Below are 16,984 nucleotides of genomic sequence, written 5' to 3' on the forward strand. Positions count from 1 at the left end.
GCCCCCCAACCCCCTTTTCAGGAGCAGTTACTGAAGCAGCAGCAGCAATGGCAGCAACAGCAGCAGCAGCAGCAACAACAACACAGCCAAGTCCAGTCCCCAATGGCTTCCTCTTCCCAGCAGCAGGCAACAGGGGCTCCTCTGGCTGCCATGGGCCCCTCAGGCAGCGTCCATGCTCAGCCTGGGCCGGCAGGGCAGCAGCAACCCCCAGCCCCGCCTCCAGCACAGCAGGCCCCGCCCAAAGGCATGTACCCCGGCTCCATTGGAAGGCCGCCCCCCATGCCGCAGATGAACTTTGATCCTCGCTGGATGATGATTCCGCCTTACATGGACCCACGTGTGATGCAAGGGCGGCCCCCCATAGACTTCTACCCCCCTGGGGTCCATCCTTCCGGTAAGTAGAGCTGAAGAAAAGAAGTCCAGGCTTGTCCAAGTGCAGTTGAGCAGGCAGCCTTTTAGAAGACTGTCGGAGCCGGTTGGCCTGACTCGCAACGGGTGTGTCTCCTGTTCACCCCTCAGGTCTCCTGCCCCGTGAGCGATCAGACAGCGGGGGCTCCAGTTCAGAGCAGTTTGAACGCCATCCTTCGATCCTCCGAGAGCGTGGCACTCCGCCGGTTGATCCCAAGCTGGCCTGGGCTGGAGATGTCTTCACCAATGCCCCTTCCGGTGCAGACTCGAGGTCTCAAACGGCATCCCTTCGGCAGCAGGAAGAGGAAGAGAAGGGCTTAAGGTGAGCGGATGTCTGGAGGGAGTCTGTTGGGTTGGCTGGGAGCAAGATGTCGCAGCGGGGGGAGGCTGAGGTTGTCCCATGTTTGTTTTGAAGGCCTTCCTTTTGTTATTGGAACCACTAGCAAGTCATGGAGTTGGGGGCCTTACAGTTTCTTGACTGCAGTAATGTCAGTGAGATGGGCCCATGGTCTTGTGTCCTATCCCTAGCGGTTGAGGCTCTCCTGCCACTTGTGGCAGTTTGGAGTGACAGCTGACACTGCTTGGGGTTGTCAGAATAGAGGACCTTTCAATCACCCTTGCTTTCCTTCCTTTAGGAGCGAGACCCCTCCGGTTCGCCTGCGTGAGGCCATCACTCCCCAGCCCTACATGGGGAACTACCAGGGTTTCTCCGAAAACGGCAACCCTGCCTCAATGCACCGCTTCCCAGTGGATGAGCCACCGCGAGCGGGTCCCCCTTGGCAGGCCACCATGGCTCTGACGGCACCCACAGAGGTGAGCAGAAACGGGCGCCCTGAGCCGCCGGTCCAGCTGCCCCGCAAGAGCGAGGAGGAGCCCCAGTTGCTGCACCGTGACCCCCCAGAAGAGATCAAGACGGTTGAGCCTCCCGTCATTCGACCAGTGGTGGCTAAGAAGCCTCCCTCGGAGCAGCCCAAGGAGGAGCCTCTGGTCAAAGAGGAGGTCCTGCGGCGGATAGAGAAGCCCCCGCGGCAGCAGCACGAATTCCACAAGCAGCCGCGGCGCGAATCCAAGACGGAGACGCGCTGGGGGCCCCGTCCCGGCAGCAGCCGGAGGATCGAGGAGGTTTCCGGGGACAAGGCCCCACGGCGAGCCGGGCCCATCAAGAAGCCGCCGCCTCCCCCTAAGGAGGCAAAAGACGAAAGCGAGGAGATGCGCTCCGCTGGGAAGGCCAAAGAGGGGGCCGAGGCGGCAGGCAGCAAACCCGAGCTCCCTAAAGAGCCTCCGAAAGCGGGCAAGGAGAACAAGGCCAAGCCGGTGGTGAATGGCGGAACTGTGATGCCACCCAAAGAGCAGCAGCACACTGGCACACTGTCGCCAAGCCGCCGGCGCCGGGAGCCCCCCTACGAGCGTGGCGGCTACGCCGGCCGGGGGCGGGCCAGGGGCCGAGGAGAGTACTTTGCCCGAGGGCGAGGTTTCCGGGGTGCCTATAGCGGGCGCGGGAGAGGGGGGCGCGGGAGAAGCCGGGAGTTCCGCAGCTACCGCGAACCCTTCTACCGGCTGGATGACGGCGTGGGCAAGGCGGCCGGGCCAGGCTCCAACTTCCGCCCGCGCAACGCCAGCGAGACACGCAGCGAAGGCTCGGAGTACGAAGAGATCCCCAAGCGGCGGCGCCAGCGGGGCTCCGAGACGGGCAGTGAGACACACGAGAGCGCCAGCGATGTGGCCCACTCGGACAAGGAGGTGACCAAGGAGCCGGGCCCCAGCCATCGCAGCCGGGCCCCTCCTGTGACTTCTGCCATGGCCCCCTCCTCCCAGCACCCTGGCTTGCCTCGCTTTGCCGACAAGCTGCCTCCGCGCCTCTCGGACCCTGGCACCCGTGGCGGGCGTGTCTTCACCCCTCGCGGCGTTCCCTCACGCCGGGGCCGAGGTGGTGGCCGGGCGCCCCCTGGGGGGTGGAGCCCTCCTTCCAAGCCCCAGCCCAATAAAAAGCCCGAGAAGCAGCAAGAGGCGGTTCTGGAGCCGTCGGGCAAAGAGAAGGCGCCGTCAGGCCCTCCGGCAATGGCCCCAGAAGAATCCGGTGGTTTCCAGGCCCCCTTAAAGCAGCAGCCACCTCCGCCACCTCTTGGCCCTGGCTCGGACCGTGGCTTTGACCGGCCACCCCGCCGCCGGCGCCACGGGCGTTCGCAGCAGCAGGACAAGCCGCCCCGGTTCCGGAGGCTGAAGCAGGAGCGCGAGAACGCGGCCCGACTCAACGGCGAGCAGAGGGCCGGCCAACCGTTTTCCCCGGCCCCTGCCGCCCCGCTCCCCGAGGAATCGGCTGCCCGGCGCGTGGCTGGCACAAAATCTCCCGACTTGTCCAACCAGAACTCGGACCAGGCGAATGAGGAGTGGGAGACGGCTTCGGAGAGCAGCGACTTCACGGAGCGCCGGGGCGGTGGGGAGAAGGAACCGGCTCCTGGCGGGCCTCCCCCCACCGCCTTCCTCAAAGGTGGCTGCTCTGGGGCCCCTTCAGTGGGCGGGCGGCCCTCCAACAACGAGCTCAGCTTAGCCCAGAGGAAGGAGATGTCCAAACGCAGCTTCTCCAGCCAGAGGCCTGGCATGGACCGGCAGAACCGACGCTCCAACCCCGGCCCAGGAGGAGGAGGCAAGGCTGGCCGCGGAGGAAGTGGTGGCGGGCGCAGCGGAGGGGACAAGAGGAGCTGGCCCTCTCCCAAGAATCGCAGGCAAGTACTCGAAGGATGGAGGGGGGCAGGGAATTGGTAGACAAAACTGGAATGGCAGAGAGGTAAAGAGAAAAAAGATTGAAAAGGAAACACGGGTGGCATTTGGCTAATAATAATAATAATTAATAATAATAATTTATTTATATCCCGCCCTCCCCAGCCAAAGCCAGGCTCAGAGCGGCTAACAACAGTAAAAATAGCAAAGTTTACATAAAATCACAGTCAATTGAAATACATTCTAAAATCAATTCATTCTAAAATCAGTTCAGGGTCAAATTAATGGCAACCATTGGGCTAGAGTTCTGTGAAGAATTACCAAAAGAGGAGGTCAGACTGTGCCTTGGCCAAAGGCCTGGTGGAACAGCTCTGTCTCGCAGGCCCTGCAGAAAGATGTCAAGTCCCGCAGGGCCCTAGTCTCTGTGACAGAGCGTTTCACCAGATCGGGGCCACGGCCGAAAAAGCCCTGGCTCTAGTTGAGGCCAGCCTAACCTCCCTGTGGCCCAGGATCTCCAAGATGTTTTTATTTGAAGACCATAATGTCCTCTGTGGGACATACCAGGAGAGGCGGTCCCGTAGGTACGAGGGTCCTAGGCCGTATCAGGCTTTAAAGGTTAAAGCCAGCACCTTAAATCTAATCCTCTACTTCACCGGGAGCCAGTGCAGCTGGTATAGCACTGGGTGAATGTGATCCTGCAGCGAGGACCCCATAAGGAGTCTCACCGCGGCATTCTGCATCCGCTGGAGTTTCTGGGTCAGTCTCAAGGGCAGCCCCACATAGAGTGCTATGTGAGGTATTATTTCACCCAACAAAGTCCACCTCTGCAATGTGACTTTCCTCCGCCTAACTTTCCTGTTCCTCCAAACCTCCAGAGCAGATTTAGGGGTTGGGGAGTCACGACACATGAGTGGGCCTCATTCTGTGCGTGCAAAAACTTACATGAATTCTGTCCCTTGTTTCCCTTCTCCAGTAGTATACTTTTAAAGCATATTTGTGGAACGTTATGCCCCACTCTCATTTTGCCACAAAAGTTAACAAATCTTCAGCCCCTTAGTGGTAAATAACAGAGGAAGGAATCTAGTTTGACCATGGGAAGTTGGGAACAGACAGAAGACGGGGCAGTCCTACATAAATTACGTAAGAGAAATGCTCGCCATCAAAAACCGGGAATTTTGAAGATGACTTGTTGATGGAGAGGGAGGGAGAAACAGCCAAGGAAATCCCCGGTCCGCTGCCATAATGTTTCCTCCTCCTCTAGCCGGAACACCGATGACCACTCTCCAGGCCTGAGCCTTCCCCCAGCACCCACCACCAGCACAGTGTATCGTTTGGACCGCGTCATCCACAGCGACCCAGCTGGCATCCAGCAGGCTCTGGCTGAACTGGGCAGCCGCCACACAAAGCCAGCCTCCCCTGGCCCTGCCCAGCCTCCCTTCCTGGGGCCTGGAGGCAGCAACTCCTCTGCCCTCCCACTGCGACGCTTCGAGAGTAGGAACAGTGGCAGCGCAGGTAATGGGCAGAGTCTCTGCTTAGTAACCAGGGGATCTGGATTTCTTGGAAGTGACTAAATTCATTCTTGGCGATCAATTACCGTATCTTTTCTGTCTATTAGACGTCCCTTATTTTGGGGGACTCCGATTTAAGAAAATGGGGGGAGATGTATCCGTGTATAAGACGCCCCCAATTTTTTGGCATTTTGGGGGGGGTACCTAGTCTTATACATGGGAAAAGACGGTAATTTGCCCATTGGTCATTATCTTACTTGGTTCAGTTGACAAGCGTGATGGGACACATGACCAGTGCGTTAATCAGCTCTTCCATTGCTCCAGGGGGCTGTAGTTATTTCAAGATGCCCGTCCCTCTCCCCAATCCCCCACAAGGGACTTTCTAGAAGCTAACGAGTGCTGCATCGGTTCTCCCAATGCACAATACGGTCTTACATTTCCAAAGCTAAGCAGGGCCCAGTACGGTTTCAGATTGGATGGGGGGCTGCATGTTGAAATTCCTGCATTGCAGTGGGTTAGGGTTCCTTCCAACTCTATGATTCTAAGATCGGCTGCTAATTGGCTTTGGCAGGTTTTGTTGAACTGCATTTCCAAGTGCTTCTGAGATGCCTGCTCCTTCCCCACTGCAATCCCATTTTGCTGTTTTTTTTCCATCCCCCCAATTCAGACTCTTGCTTCCTGGACAAGAACCAGCTGCTTCTCTCCAGCAGTGCCCCAGTGAAGGAGTCCGGTGCATTGGGTGGCTTTTCTGCAAAGCGCCGGGAAAGGCCCCGGAAGCAAGACCTGCTCCAGCAGGTAAGCGCTTTTCTCTTTTTATGTAATCGCGTGGCATGAAGCAGAAGGAAGGTTGCAACTGCAGCAGTTCAAATACTCGTGGCCAAGGGCTGGAAAGATCAGGAGGCTCCAAAAATAACAGATTGGCAAATTAAATTAGAGGAATTTGTGGAGATGGCTTAATTGACTAGCAAACTCAGAGGAAACCCAAAGCAAAAATTTGCGGGAAAATGGGATGGTTATAGAAGATAATAGTTTTGACTCTGTGCTAGCATTCGAGTGACGAAGTAAAAGGAGGTGGATAACAATTAAGGATTTATTATGTTTTCTGAATGTATTGGAAAGTTTATATAGAAAGGTTTATTGTTTTGTGTACATTCAGTTATAAGATAAAACATATGTGAAGGGACTTGACAGGAAGTCAAAATATTTATTTTCATTATTATCCTTATTATTATTTTCTATTTTTCTTTATGTTTGTGTGTTTTGTATGGAATGTTTGGGAGGAAATAAGACGGTAAATAACAAACAAAATATTGATGCATGTAATTTTTATTTCTCAATTATACTTTGTGGTAGTATGGTTGTAATTTTTTTGTAACATAAAATCATTCAGTAATTTTAAAAAAAAAAATTTTAAGGAAGGCTGCTCAGCTTCTCAAGGTCTCACGTCTGTGTCTGTCCCCTGTCTCTCTCAGGACCCCATTCCCTTCCCCAGTGGCCCTGGCTTCTCGGCCCCCAAAGAGGAGACCCCTGGCGAACCTCGTAGCAGGAGTGTTCCAGTGTCCGAGGGGCTCGCCCCACAGATCTGGAACCAGCTGAATTCCAGTGAGTTACTGCAAGCATGCGGAGAAGAAGGAAAGGCCATGCTCCTGGGGCAGGCTGGGAAATCAGAACTGGCAGCGAGAGGGAGCAGCTTTTGGGATCAGGGAAGAGAGAGCAAACATTCCTGGCTCAGAGGTGCCCCTGTGTTTTCTTTCATCAGACTCCTCCCGAAAGAGCTACCGCCCTGCCTCTGTGGAGCCCTGGATCGACCCTCTGAATGCCTTTGAAGAGGTTGCTAGTACGGAGGTGAGGTCCGTTGAGATGGGATGGATCAGGCGCATGCTCTGCAGAGGCTCCCTTTCCAGGGCGGAGCCGGACTTTGCCGATGAGGGAGCTTTCCGAGCACAATTCAAAGTGTTGGTGCTGACCTTTAAAGCCCTAAACGACATCGGTGCTGTATACCTGAAGGAGTGTCTCCACCCCCATCGTTCAGCCCAGACACTGAGGTCCAGCCCCGAGGGCCTTCTGGCGGTTCCCTCACTGCGAGAAGTGAGGTTACAGGAAATCAGACAGAGGGCCTTCTCGGTAGTGGCACCCGCCCTGTGGAACGCCCTCCCATCAGATGTCAAGGAAATAAGCAGCTATCTTATTTTTAAAAGACATCTGGAGGCAGCCCTGTTTAGGGAAGTTTTTAATATTTAATGCTGTATTGTTTTTAACACTTGATTGGCTGGGGAAACTCAGCCAGGTGGGCGGGGTATAAATAATAAATTATTATTATTTTCTGTCCCCTAACCCTGTTTCCTGACTCTGCCTTGCCCCTTGCCCAGATGAGCCTGTCTGACAGCGGGGTGGACCTCAGCAGCGACTCACAGGTCTCCTCGGCCACCTGCAGTCAGCGCAGCTCTCCCGACGGGGGTCTGAAGGCCACACCAGATGCTGGGGCCAAGCGCAGCGGAGCCATCGGCAAAAGCACCGAGGATGCAGCCGCTGCTGCTTCAGCTGGACCGGAGGGAGCAGAGCCTAAAGAGCAGAGGAGGCGGCCCCCGCCAACCAGAGACTCCAGTCTGCTGAAGGAGAAGAAGGTACACAAGTAACTGGGGTGTCGCCACATCTTCAGTCAGCACTGATATAAAGCATGCAGCTGCATTGGTTTCCTTAATGCAGCGGTGGCCAAACTCGGCCCTCCAGCTGTTTTGGGACTACGACTCCCATCATCCCTAGCTAACAGGACCAGTGGTCAGGGACGGTGGGAATTGTAGTCCCAAAACATCTGGAGGGCCGAGCTTGGCCACTACTGCCTTAATGGTTTCCTTTACTGGATTGGTTCCACCCCACCCTGTTTTACTGAAACAGCTCTCCCAAAGGTTTCTGGTGTGTGTGTGTGTGTTGCGCAGACTGAGGTGTCCTCTTTTGGCTCTTCCACTGCCCTTCCCGTGATTGCCACAGTTGAATCTGCCATCCTGATTGGGCTTCTGAAATCGCCTGTTCTCCTGACTCAGCCACCTCATTTCTCTCTTGAGCTCTTCTTGTTATTTTTGCTCCAGTTAGGACTTGGTCCTCTGCCTCGGTTCGGCATTACAAATGGGGATCTGTGAGAACGGCAAGGCTTTTAGGAGGATTCCCACCTTACAAAGATCCTTTTAGCAGCAAAGAAAGCATCACCCCTTAACAGCCACAACAGCTGCATCCTGCTCCACTTTTCCAGAACAGCTTCCCCTGCCCTCTTCTTGCTAGAAAGGAGTCCACATGTTGGTGGTTTCAAGGAATCTTGGTGTGGGCTGCGTTTGTAGCTAACACGGACCGTGCATCCCAAGTTCTTCTTGCTTTGGGATTCTTTCAGGCAACTTCCCTTCCTCTTTCTGAAAGTACCGTATTTTTTCTCTGCAAGACTCACTTTTCCCCTCCTAAAAAGTAAGGGGAAATGTGTGTGCGTCTTATCGAGCGAATGCAGGCTGTGCAGCTATCCCAGAAGCCAGAACAGCAAGAGGGATTGCTGCTTTCACTGCGCAGCGATCCCTCTTGCTGTTCTGGCTTCTGAGATTCAGAATATTTTTTTCTTGTTTTCCTCCTCCAAAAACTAGGTGCGTCTTGTGGTCTGGTGCGTCTTATAGAGCGAAAAATACGGTATATTCAGGAGGGGTAGCATAATTGAAGGACGTGCAAGTCTCTGCACTTAAAATTTTATCCAAGCAAAACTAGCCCAGGCTTTTCACCAGATTGAATTCCGTTATATACATAAATGATTTTCACATATTCTAATCTTGGGGAACTGGCAATAATCCAGGCATGGAATGTAAGCTTCCACCCCCTGAAATCCTGCACTGATTTTGAAAATAGTACCAGGCATAATTCTCCCCCTTACATACCTTCATGCCTGTCTTTGCACTCATAAATATATGTTGTTGTTTTTTAAGTGCTTTCACTTCAGCTGCAAGCACCAGTTGGTGCTAAATAAATGTGAAGTAACAGCCGCGGCACTTCCCCTCAACCCGCCCACCCCACCCCCCCAAAAAAAAAACACCTCTGGAAAGGGAGCCTGGATACTGCCCTCCGGCTAAACTGTTTGCCACCTCCATGGTCTCAAAGGGCCCATGAGTTTCACCACCCCTCCTCCTCCTCCTGCGACAGGTGAGCAGCTCCCCTGAGCCGCTGCCCCGGGACCACCCTCCCCCTGGTGCTATTGGCACAGAGCGTTCCCAGCGAGTGGAGAAAGCAAAAGACAACAGCGCAGAGGGTCTGGGTGCGATGACGTCCGAGCCAAACCCCCAGCTCGAGTCCCCCGGGGCCTGCCCACCCATCCAGTTTGGCGCTAGCGACAAGGTAAGTGCCAAGATGCATGTGCTTTGCGGTCCCTTCTCGTCCAAGTCCCAGATTCAGATTCCAACCCCCTCCCCCTGGTTTTTGCCCCCTTCAGGATGCTGACCTTCGCTTCATGGTGAACGAAGGGCCGAAGCCAGACAAAGAAGAGCTGCACCAGGGACTTGCCGAGGGGGTAAGTAGGGAAGCCGTGCCAGCACTGATTTGGGGCTCCCTCCTCTCTTCCCACCCGCTTGAGTTCAGCTTGGAGGGCTTGGCTTTGCAAGCTGGGCACGGGGTGACCTTGCATTCCAGCTGTGGGGCCTGTTGCAGTTTCTGCATGTCTCTTGGATCAAGATGCAAAATCTGGATTAAACTGGGTTCTCTTTTGAAAGGCCAGTCTTGGCCAGATTCCTGGATGGGAGCAGGGAGAGATCTCTCCCCCCTTGCTGTTGCTCCCCATCAGTCCGCTGCATATTACTAATATTCCCCTTCCCCTCACCCTAACCCTAATCTGAGGAATGAGATCATTACCCCACCCTTACTTACCTTCCCAGGCCGCCCATCTGCGGCCACATTGTTCTTTCTTTTATCAGATCAAAATGATCAGACAACCGCAAAGGTTGCTAGGTTTATCGAGGGTGCAGTGAGATTAAGGGCCACTATCTGAACGATAATCTTGGTCATTTGATTGCCCTTTTAACCCGTTGTTGTCTTTTTAATTGTATATATTGCTTGTTTTATGTTGCTGTGGCCGTTGGCTAATGCGAATAAAGTTTTATCTATCTATTATCCCCTCACCCTAAGGTGTCAGGGCAGGTTACAGCATGCACCTTTTTAAACCACGTATTCCACAGAACAGGGGACGCGGGTGGCGCTGTGGGTAAAACCTCAGCGCCTAGGACTTGCTGATCGCATGGTTGGCGGTTCGAATCCCCGCGGCGGGGTGCACTCCCGTCATTCGGTCCCAGCACCTGCCAACCTAGCAGAAAGCACCTCCGGGTGCAAGTAGATAAATAGGGACCGCTTACCAGCGGGAAGGTAAACGGCGTTCCGTGTGCTGCGCTGGCTCTCCAGATGCAGCTTCGTCACGCTGCCACGTGACCCGGAAGTGTCTGCAGACCTCGCTGGCTCCCGGCCTCTAGAGTGAGATGAGTGCACAACCCTAGAGTCTGGCAAGACTGGCCCGTACGGGCAGGGGTACCTTTACCTTTACTATTCCACAGAAGATAAAATCAGAAAAAATACTGATGTACAAGCGATATTGGGGCTTGATTTCTGCAACCTGTTGTGCATAGGATTGCCCTTGGCAGTTTCCCCCAAAACCTCTGCAGGTTAAAAATGCAGCTGTTAGACCTGGGTGATAGGGAATATATTTTGCCAGATTTACTATCATTGCAGTGCAGGGGGTTCAACTGTTAATATGATTTCTCTATTAGTACATGTTTGCACATGGCAAGGTAGAGTTTAAATCTGTACGAGGGAAATAAACATTTGGTCCGTTTAGAAAGGAAGCCTAGAGCCTTGGTTGCCTCCAATGACTCCCCTACCTCCTCCCTCTCCGCAGCTGACCTCGGCCCCCAGGGAGTGGGAGCTGCTTCCGCCGGCCCCTCCCAGCCACCGAGCTTCCCCCGAGGCGCCTCCTGGTCGCGGCTGCGAGGCCCGGCCGTTCCCCGTAGCCCCAGCATCTTGCCTGCACGGCCTCCCAGCAGACACTTCCGTGTTCTCAGGTATGGAGGGGCATTTGGAACGGAAAGGGAAGATTGCTCACGTTATGCGGCTCCCAGCCAGAGCAGTGGTTGACTGTGCTTCTTCCTCCCAGCAGGTGAGAGGGGCCAGGGTCAGCGGCTGTACCCGGAGCTGTTTTACGGGAACCAGGTACCTACCTTGGCAGATTGGGCAGAGGAGGGGCCAATTTGTGTTGCTGTGGGGCCTCTGGCACAGCTCAGGAGGAATGGTTTTAGCTTTCCCACCTCCTCTGAAAGGTTCCTTGCATCCTCTTTCTGCAGGTCCAAACTGCCCAGCTGGAGTCCCAGCTTCATGGCGCGAGCGGGGGCAGCAGCTACCGACCGAGCACCCCTTCTCTGCACACCTACAGGTAAGGGCAGGGAGCATATGGGGCTCTGAGCTCCCCTTGTGGCAGGGATAATAATAATTATTATTTATTATTTATACCCCGCCCATCTGGCTGAGTTTCCCAGCCACTCCCATTTGAGTGTTAAAAACAATATAGCATTAAATATTAAAAACTTCCCTAAACAGGGCTGCCTTCAGGTGTCTTTTAAAAATAAGATAGCTGCTTATTTCCTTGACATCTGAAGGGAGCATGTTCCACAGGGCGGGCGCCACTACCGAGAAGGCCCTCTGTCTGATTTCCTGTAACCTCACTTCTCGCAGTGAGGGAACCGCCAGAAGGCCCTCGGCGCTGGACCTCAGTGTCCGGGCAGAATGATGGGGGTGGAGACGCTCCTTCAGGTATACAGGACCGAGGCCATTTAGGGCTTTAAAGGTCAGCACCAACACTTTGAATTGTGCTTGGAAACGTACTGGGAGCCAATGCAGATCTCTCAGGATCAGTGTTATGTGGTCTCGGCGGCTGCTCCCAGTCACCAGTCTAGCTGCCACATTCTGGATTAATTGCAATTTCCGGGTCACCTTCAAAGGTAGCCCCACGTAGAGCACATTGCAGTAGTCCAAGCGAGAGAGAACCAGAGCATGCACCACTCTGGCGAGACAGTCTGCGGGCAGGGAGACACCTCAGACCCTCTGCAGCATGGCATGCATTCCCACCCTGTCTTTTGTGAGAAGCACTTTGAATCTGGTCCACAAAGGTGATACTGTACCCATCTTCGTGCGGGCCACCACGTGGAACATGAAGCAAGCTTGTTTTCTGCTGCTTCAGGGGGGTGGGACCTGAACCAGTGGACTAAGGTTACAGGAAAGGGGAGATTCCGACTAAACATCAGGAAGAACTTTTTGGCAGTAGGAGTTGTTTGACAGTGGAACAGACTGCCACAAGAGGTGGACCCTCCTTGGAGGTTTTGAAGCAGAGGTTGGATGGCTGTCTGCAGGGATTCTTTAGTCATGTATAAACTAGTTGAGATTCCTGCATTGCAGTTGGGAGTCCCTTCCAACTCTGCAATTCTATGGTAAGACTGAAGGCAGCTCAGCTAGCAGGCTGGAAAGGTCGTTGCAGGTCACAGTATATGCACTAGGCCAGCTGGGTGACACCAAATCGGGCGGCTTCAGAGGTTCATCAGGCCAACATCTTCCTCCTTGGGAAGGGGGTGGACTTAGGAGCCAGTGTGGTGTAGTGGTCAAGAGCGGTGGACTCATAATCTGGGGAACCGGGTTCGCTTCCCTGCTTCTCCACATGCAGCTGCTGGGTGACCTTGGGCCAGTCACACTTCTCTGAAGTCTCTCAGTCCCACTCACCGCACAGAGTGTTTTTTGTGGGGGAGGAAGGGAAAGGAGATTGTTGGCCGCTTTGAGACTCCTTCAGGCAGTGATAAAGCGGGATATCAAATCCAAACTCCTCCTCCTTCCTTTGTTGGAGGTTTTTAAGCAGAGATTGGGCGGCTACCTGTCAAGGATTCTTCAGCAGCGAATCCCTGCATTGCAGGGGCTGGACTTCCATCTCTGATTCTAACCTGTGGCTTTCTTCCTTCACTAGGTCCCAGCACCTGTACCTCCAGCCCAGCCCAGCCCCCACTTCTCCTGCTCAGACGGCCGGGGGCGCTGTCTTGCCCAGCTCCGCCTTGCTTTCGGGGGTGGCCCTCAAGGGGCAGTACGTGGAGATATCGGCCCTGCAGGCAGCGGAGCTTCCCAAGCTGCCAGCCACAGGCCTGCTGTACCAGGCTCCCCCTCCTTCCTTCATCTACAGCTCAGCCTTCTGCAGCAGCCAGCTGGCTCCAGAGCAAGCCCTGCTTCAGGTACTAGGCGTCGTGGTGGGCGAATTAACTGAAGGGCAGGTCTTCTGGGAATTGGGGGTGCAGAGGAAACCCGGATTTCTGGAGGCAGGTTGGAGAGGAAGAGTTTATGATGTGGCACAAATGGGTGGGAGCTGGGAGAGAGAGCAGGGCAATGGTGATTTCAGGGAGCAGGGTCACGTTTTAGGAAGCCAGGAGCTCTCCTCTCACGCTGTGTCTATAATAGTAGGCAGCTTGGGACGCGGGTGGCGCTGTGGGTTAAACCACAGAGCCTAGGGCTTGCTGATCAGAAGGTCGGCGGTTCGAATCCCCGCGACGGGGTGAGCTCCTGTTGCTCAGTCCCTGCTCCTGCCAACCTAGCAGTTCGAAAGCACGTCAAAGTGCAAGTAGATAAATAGGTACCACTCCGGTGGGAAGGTAAACGGCGTTTCCGTGCGCTGCTCTGGTTCGCCAGGAGCACATGCTGGCCACATGACCCGGAAGCTGTACGCCGGCTCCCTAGGCCAATAAAGCGAGATGAGCACCGCAACCCCAGAGTCGGCCACGACTGGACCTAATTGTCAGGGGTCCCTTTACCTTTACCTTACTCTCCATAGGTAAGTAGCTTTGTGCCTAGGAGCCAAGCGTTCTTTTCATTTGGCTCGCTCTGAAGCTCCAGAGCCACAGATGTGAGGAGTGTTGCCAGTTACTGAGGATCGTGGACCGCATGCTTCTAAATACTGGTTGCTGCGGATCACGAACAGGAGAACGTTCCTGCCCTTGGGTCCTGTGTCATGGACTGGTTGGATGTAGAGGATTGACGGGAGGCCCCAGCTGGGGGACCCTCAAAGGAAGAAGGCTCAGAGCTCAGGGAGTGGTAGTGGGACAACAATGAGTGGTCGGAGGGAGAAGACTGGGAAGAGGAGTGTTGAAGAGGTAACAGGGAGCAGAGAGAATTGTTGGCGCAGAGAGCTCCAGAACCCAAAGAAGGAGAGGCAGAGAGGTGAAGCCAGGAGGATCTTCCCCTAATTCTACAACAGACCCGTTGGTCTCCCAGAATCAGAAGGGGTATGAAGAGGGAGGAGCAGAGGCAGATGTGTCGACGTAGTCTCAGTTTGCTTGGGAAGGACCCAGGGAAAGAGGACACTTAGGGAGCTGTGGGAAGGCAAGGACCTGTAGTCTCCATAACTGCTCCCTAGGAGCAAGAGAAGAGAGTTGCTGTGCTTGCGGGCCTGGCACTCTTCAGCAGATCCTGTTCTTCTGATAAAAATCACTCTTGTGTGATTTGCTGCCAGCTAGCCTCGTGACACCCTGCTTGTCGGTTTTCTAGAGCCATCGGCTTTATGGTGGACCTTGGAACTGATCCAGGAAGGCTCCGATGTCGAGCTTGCATTCAGAAACCTTTGATGCAATCAAAGTGGGCCTCCTCCTCTGGCCCTTCAAGAAATGGACTGTGTTGGGAGTTGCCATCATCGTGTTCCTTCTCCCTTGCAGGTGCGCCAAGAACTTGCATCCCCCTCCGAGTTCTACCCAGCCGCCCTGGGGCAAGGCAGCCAGAGCAACTTCCTGACTGCTCCAGGCCCTGGCCAGCAGGTGAGCGAAGCGCCATCTCCTTCAGCCCAGCTCCTGGACCAAAACTGTCCCAGGATTGTAATGCAGCCCCTGTCTTTCTCTCTCTCCGTCCCCTCTGTCCTGCCCCAGGTCCTGTTGCCCGTGGTGGAGCCGCCCCAGCTGCCCCCCGTGGTGAACTTTGGCTCCTTGCAGCAAGCGCCACCTTCTGCCCCTGCCCCTCCGCAGCCGCCACCTCCCCCCATGCCCCTGGTGTCCGTGGCCACCCAGGCTCTGCGGGCGCCCGGGCAGCTAGCCGGGCGCCTCGTCTCTCCAGCCGTGCGAGCCTTTCCTCACGGCGGAGTGGGCCGTAGCGAGGTAAGGAAGAGGGCTGGTGGGCTGGACTCTGCTCCGTGGGAAAGGCCTCCCCACCCGCTGGTTCTGATGTAGGGTTTTTTTCCTCCCCGCCAGCTCCACGCTCTGGAAATGAAGCCGCTACAAGATTACAGGAAACTCAATGGCCTGGGGTCTCCAGGGGCCCGGCCCCCCTCTGGGGGCAGGTGAGTGTTCTGTGTGGGGCAGAGCTTTGGAGACAGAGGAAATGTCCTGGAAACAGACTAAGGCAGGGTTCAGCAAACTTTTTCAGCAGGGGACCGGTCCACTGTCCCTCAGACCTTGTGGGGGGGCCGGACTATATTTTGAAGAAAAAATGAACAAATTCCTATGCCCCACAAATAACCCAGAGATGCTTTTTAAATAAAAGGGGACATCCTACTCATGTAAAAACACGCTGATTCTCGGACCGTCCGCAGGCCAGATTGAGAAGGCGATTGGGCCGGATCTGGCCCCCAGGCCTTAGTTTGCCTACCCATGCTGTAAGGTCTCCATTTATCAAGACTGCCCCCCCAATGCTGCCTGGGGGTGCTGGCGCCCAGTTAATATGTAGCAGACTCATAAAAGGACGACGACTGGACCCACCTCACATTTTGTGGAGTGGACCCACATTGCCTTGAGTCAGCCAGGAAGCATAGAAAGGCCTTTCCCTAAAGCATCTTCCTGTTACTGGTGCCTTCTCTTTGCAAGTTCTCAGAAGTATCATTTCCGTTAAAAGTAGTAAGTGTCGGAAGATGGTTCCTGGGCAGCGAGAGAGAAGTGAAATGGCCCCTTTGGCTGCCTCGTCACGGAGACTTTTCCTCTCCCCTCAGGCCTTTCTCTGGAGGCTTTGGTGCCAGGCTGAAGTCCCCTGGTTCTGCCTACGGTGGTATCTTCCGTGCCCAGCGCTTTGAGGTCTACCAGCAGGTGAGGACTTGGTGGGATCGGGATTGAGAAACGGAGCCCGCTTTTTAAGGCAATTATTTGGGTGGGGGTTTCAGGAACGCAGCGACCTTCCTCCTCTCATCGGCTGTGTGTCTTCTGCTCCCCAGTCGGACGTCCTGCGCTGGAACCCCCGCTCTTGGGAGCGAGCCGCTCCACCGCGTGACGGCACGCCAGCCCGCCGCCTTGAGCCAGACGTGCGCTCCCACACTGACAAGCAAGACCCCAGTCTCTCCGGCCACCACTAGCCCAGGATGCCGAACCCTCCCCTTTTCGATTCTGTTAACTTCCTCCCCCCTCTCCTCCCCAAGATCGCGGGAGGGCTGTTTGCAGGGGTTTGTTCCTCTCCTCCCCCCTTTTGGTGTATCCTGAATACGGGGTGTCTCCTTAAACTCCTTTTCTGTTTGTATGGGGGGGGTGACACTGGAATTTGCCCCTTGGAGTAGGGGTGTTAGACACTTAGTGGGTGCTCAGAGTGTAATTTGGGAGGGGGGCAAGGATCAGGATTTTGGGAGGCTCCCTGCTGAATGTATTTTTGCTTATTTCCTTTGGTTTCACCTGAGTTTATTTTTCTGGTAGGGGGCTCTTTTGCCCTTTGATCTGAGGGGGGAGCAGCTCTGAGGTTTGGAGTGTAAATATATATAAATATGAACGTGTCGGGGGGGTCTCTCCTCTTCCCTCTTCTATTTATGGGGGCGGGGGGAGGTGAGACTGGGAGCCTGTCTCCTCTCCTATTTGCTCCCCCGAGTTTGAAATAGGAAGCATTGAGTTTTTAAAAAGGTGGTCGAGCTGGTTTGTTTAATAAATAAAACCAAAAAAGTTGTTTAAAAAAACCAATAAAATAAAAAGTCAGACTGTGAGTTTTTTGGATTGTCATCTTACCTGCCGACGTCCTCAGCGTGCGAAAACTTTCCACTCCATGGAAAATGAAGCCTGGTCAGGGGAAAGAATTAGTTCTCTGTATCATGGGGATTTTAGAAATTACAGGTGCCCGGGACGGTGCTTTGTGAAAAATGTTGTCTTGGCAAAGCGCTGGTAGTGACTGCTTCCATATTATCAGAGGCACAAAAGGTTATATAGAAACTGCTTACCACCCCTTGTAGGCAGCTCTGCTGCTTGAGCGCTTCCATTCTCCCAATCCCTACTGGTGGCGGGGGGGGGGGGGAGAATCGAAATTGCAACACAGAAGCCTTCAAAACCATTCTCTAGAAATTTTGCACATTAGGCCCTCCTCCATTTCTG

The 16,984-nt window shown here is 54.5% G+C and overlaps 1 protein-coding gene across 7 annotated transcripts in view; it reads left to right on the forward strand.

The window, feature by feature from the left end:
• The window catches only part of PRRC2A (proline rich coiled-coil 2A), a 41,356-nt gene extending 24,754 nt beyond the window's left edge, over window positions 1-16,602 (forward strand). For 2 of the 7 annotated variants that reach the window (XM_028719899.2, XM_077920890.1), the window contains exons 14-32: window positions 22-394; window positions 520-730; window positions 1,044-3,131; window positions 4,388-4,638; window positions 5,302-5,429; window positions 6,107-6,236; window positions 6,394-6,479; window positions 7,004-7,258; window positions 8,805-8,996; window positions 9,091-9,168; window positions 10,480-10,702; window positions 10,795-10,850; window positions 10,982-11,070; window positions 12,646-12,904; window positions 14,375-14,473; window positions 14,582-14,806; window positions 14,900-14,988; window positions 15,634-15,727; window positions 15,853-16,602. In XM_028719899.2, coding sequence (XP_028575732.2) covers window positions 22-394; window positions 520-730; window positions 1,044-3,131; window positions 4,388-4,638; window positions 5,302-5,429; window positions 6,107-6,236; window positions 6,394-6,479; window positions 7,004-7,258; window positions 8,805-8,996; window positions 9,091-9,168; window positions 10,480-10,702; window positions 10,795-10,850; window positions 10,982-11,070; window positions 12,646-12,904; window positions 14,375-14,473; window positions 14,582-14,806; window positions 14,900-14,988; window positions 15,634-15,727; window positions 15,853-15,990 — 5,064 coding nt within the window. In that variant the 3' untranslated portion in view covers window positions 15,991-16,602. The remainder of the gene's footprint in view (window positions 1-21; window positions 395-519; window positions 731-1,043; window positions 3,132-4,387; window positions 4,639-5,301; window positions 5,430-6,106; window positions 6,237-6,393; window positions 6,480-7,003; window positions 7,259-8,804; window positions 8,997-9,090; window positions 9,169-10,479; window positions 10,703-10,794; window positions 10,851-10,981; window positions 11,071-12,645; window positions 12,905-14,374; window positions 14,474-14,581; window positions 14,807-14,899; window positions 14,989-15,633; window positions 15,728-15,852) is intronic. The other 5 variants (XM_077920895.1, XM_077920901.1, XM_028719900.2 and 2 more) reach the window with 5 other exon arrangements.
• Window positions 16,603-16,984: the final 382 nt, after the last annotated feature.

Source organism: Podarcis muralis, chromosome 2 (genome assembly GCF_964188315.1).
Source record: "Podarcis muralis chromosome 2, rPodMur119.hap1.1, whole genome shotgun sequence".
Classification (NCBI taxonomy): Eukaryota; Metazoa; Chordata; class Lepidosauria; order Squamata; family Lacertidae; genus Podarcis; species Podarcis muralis.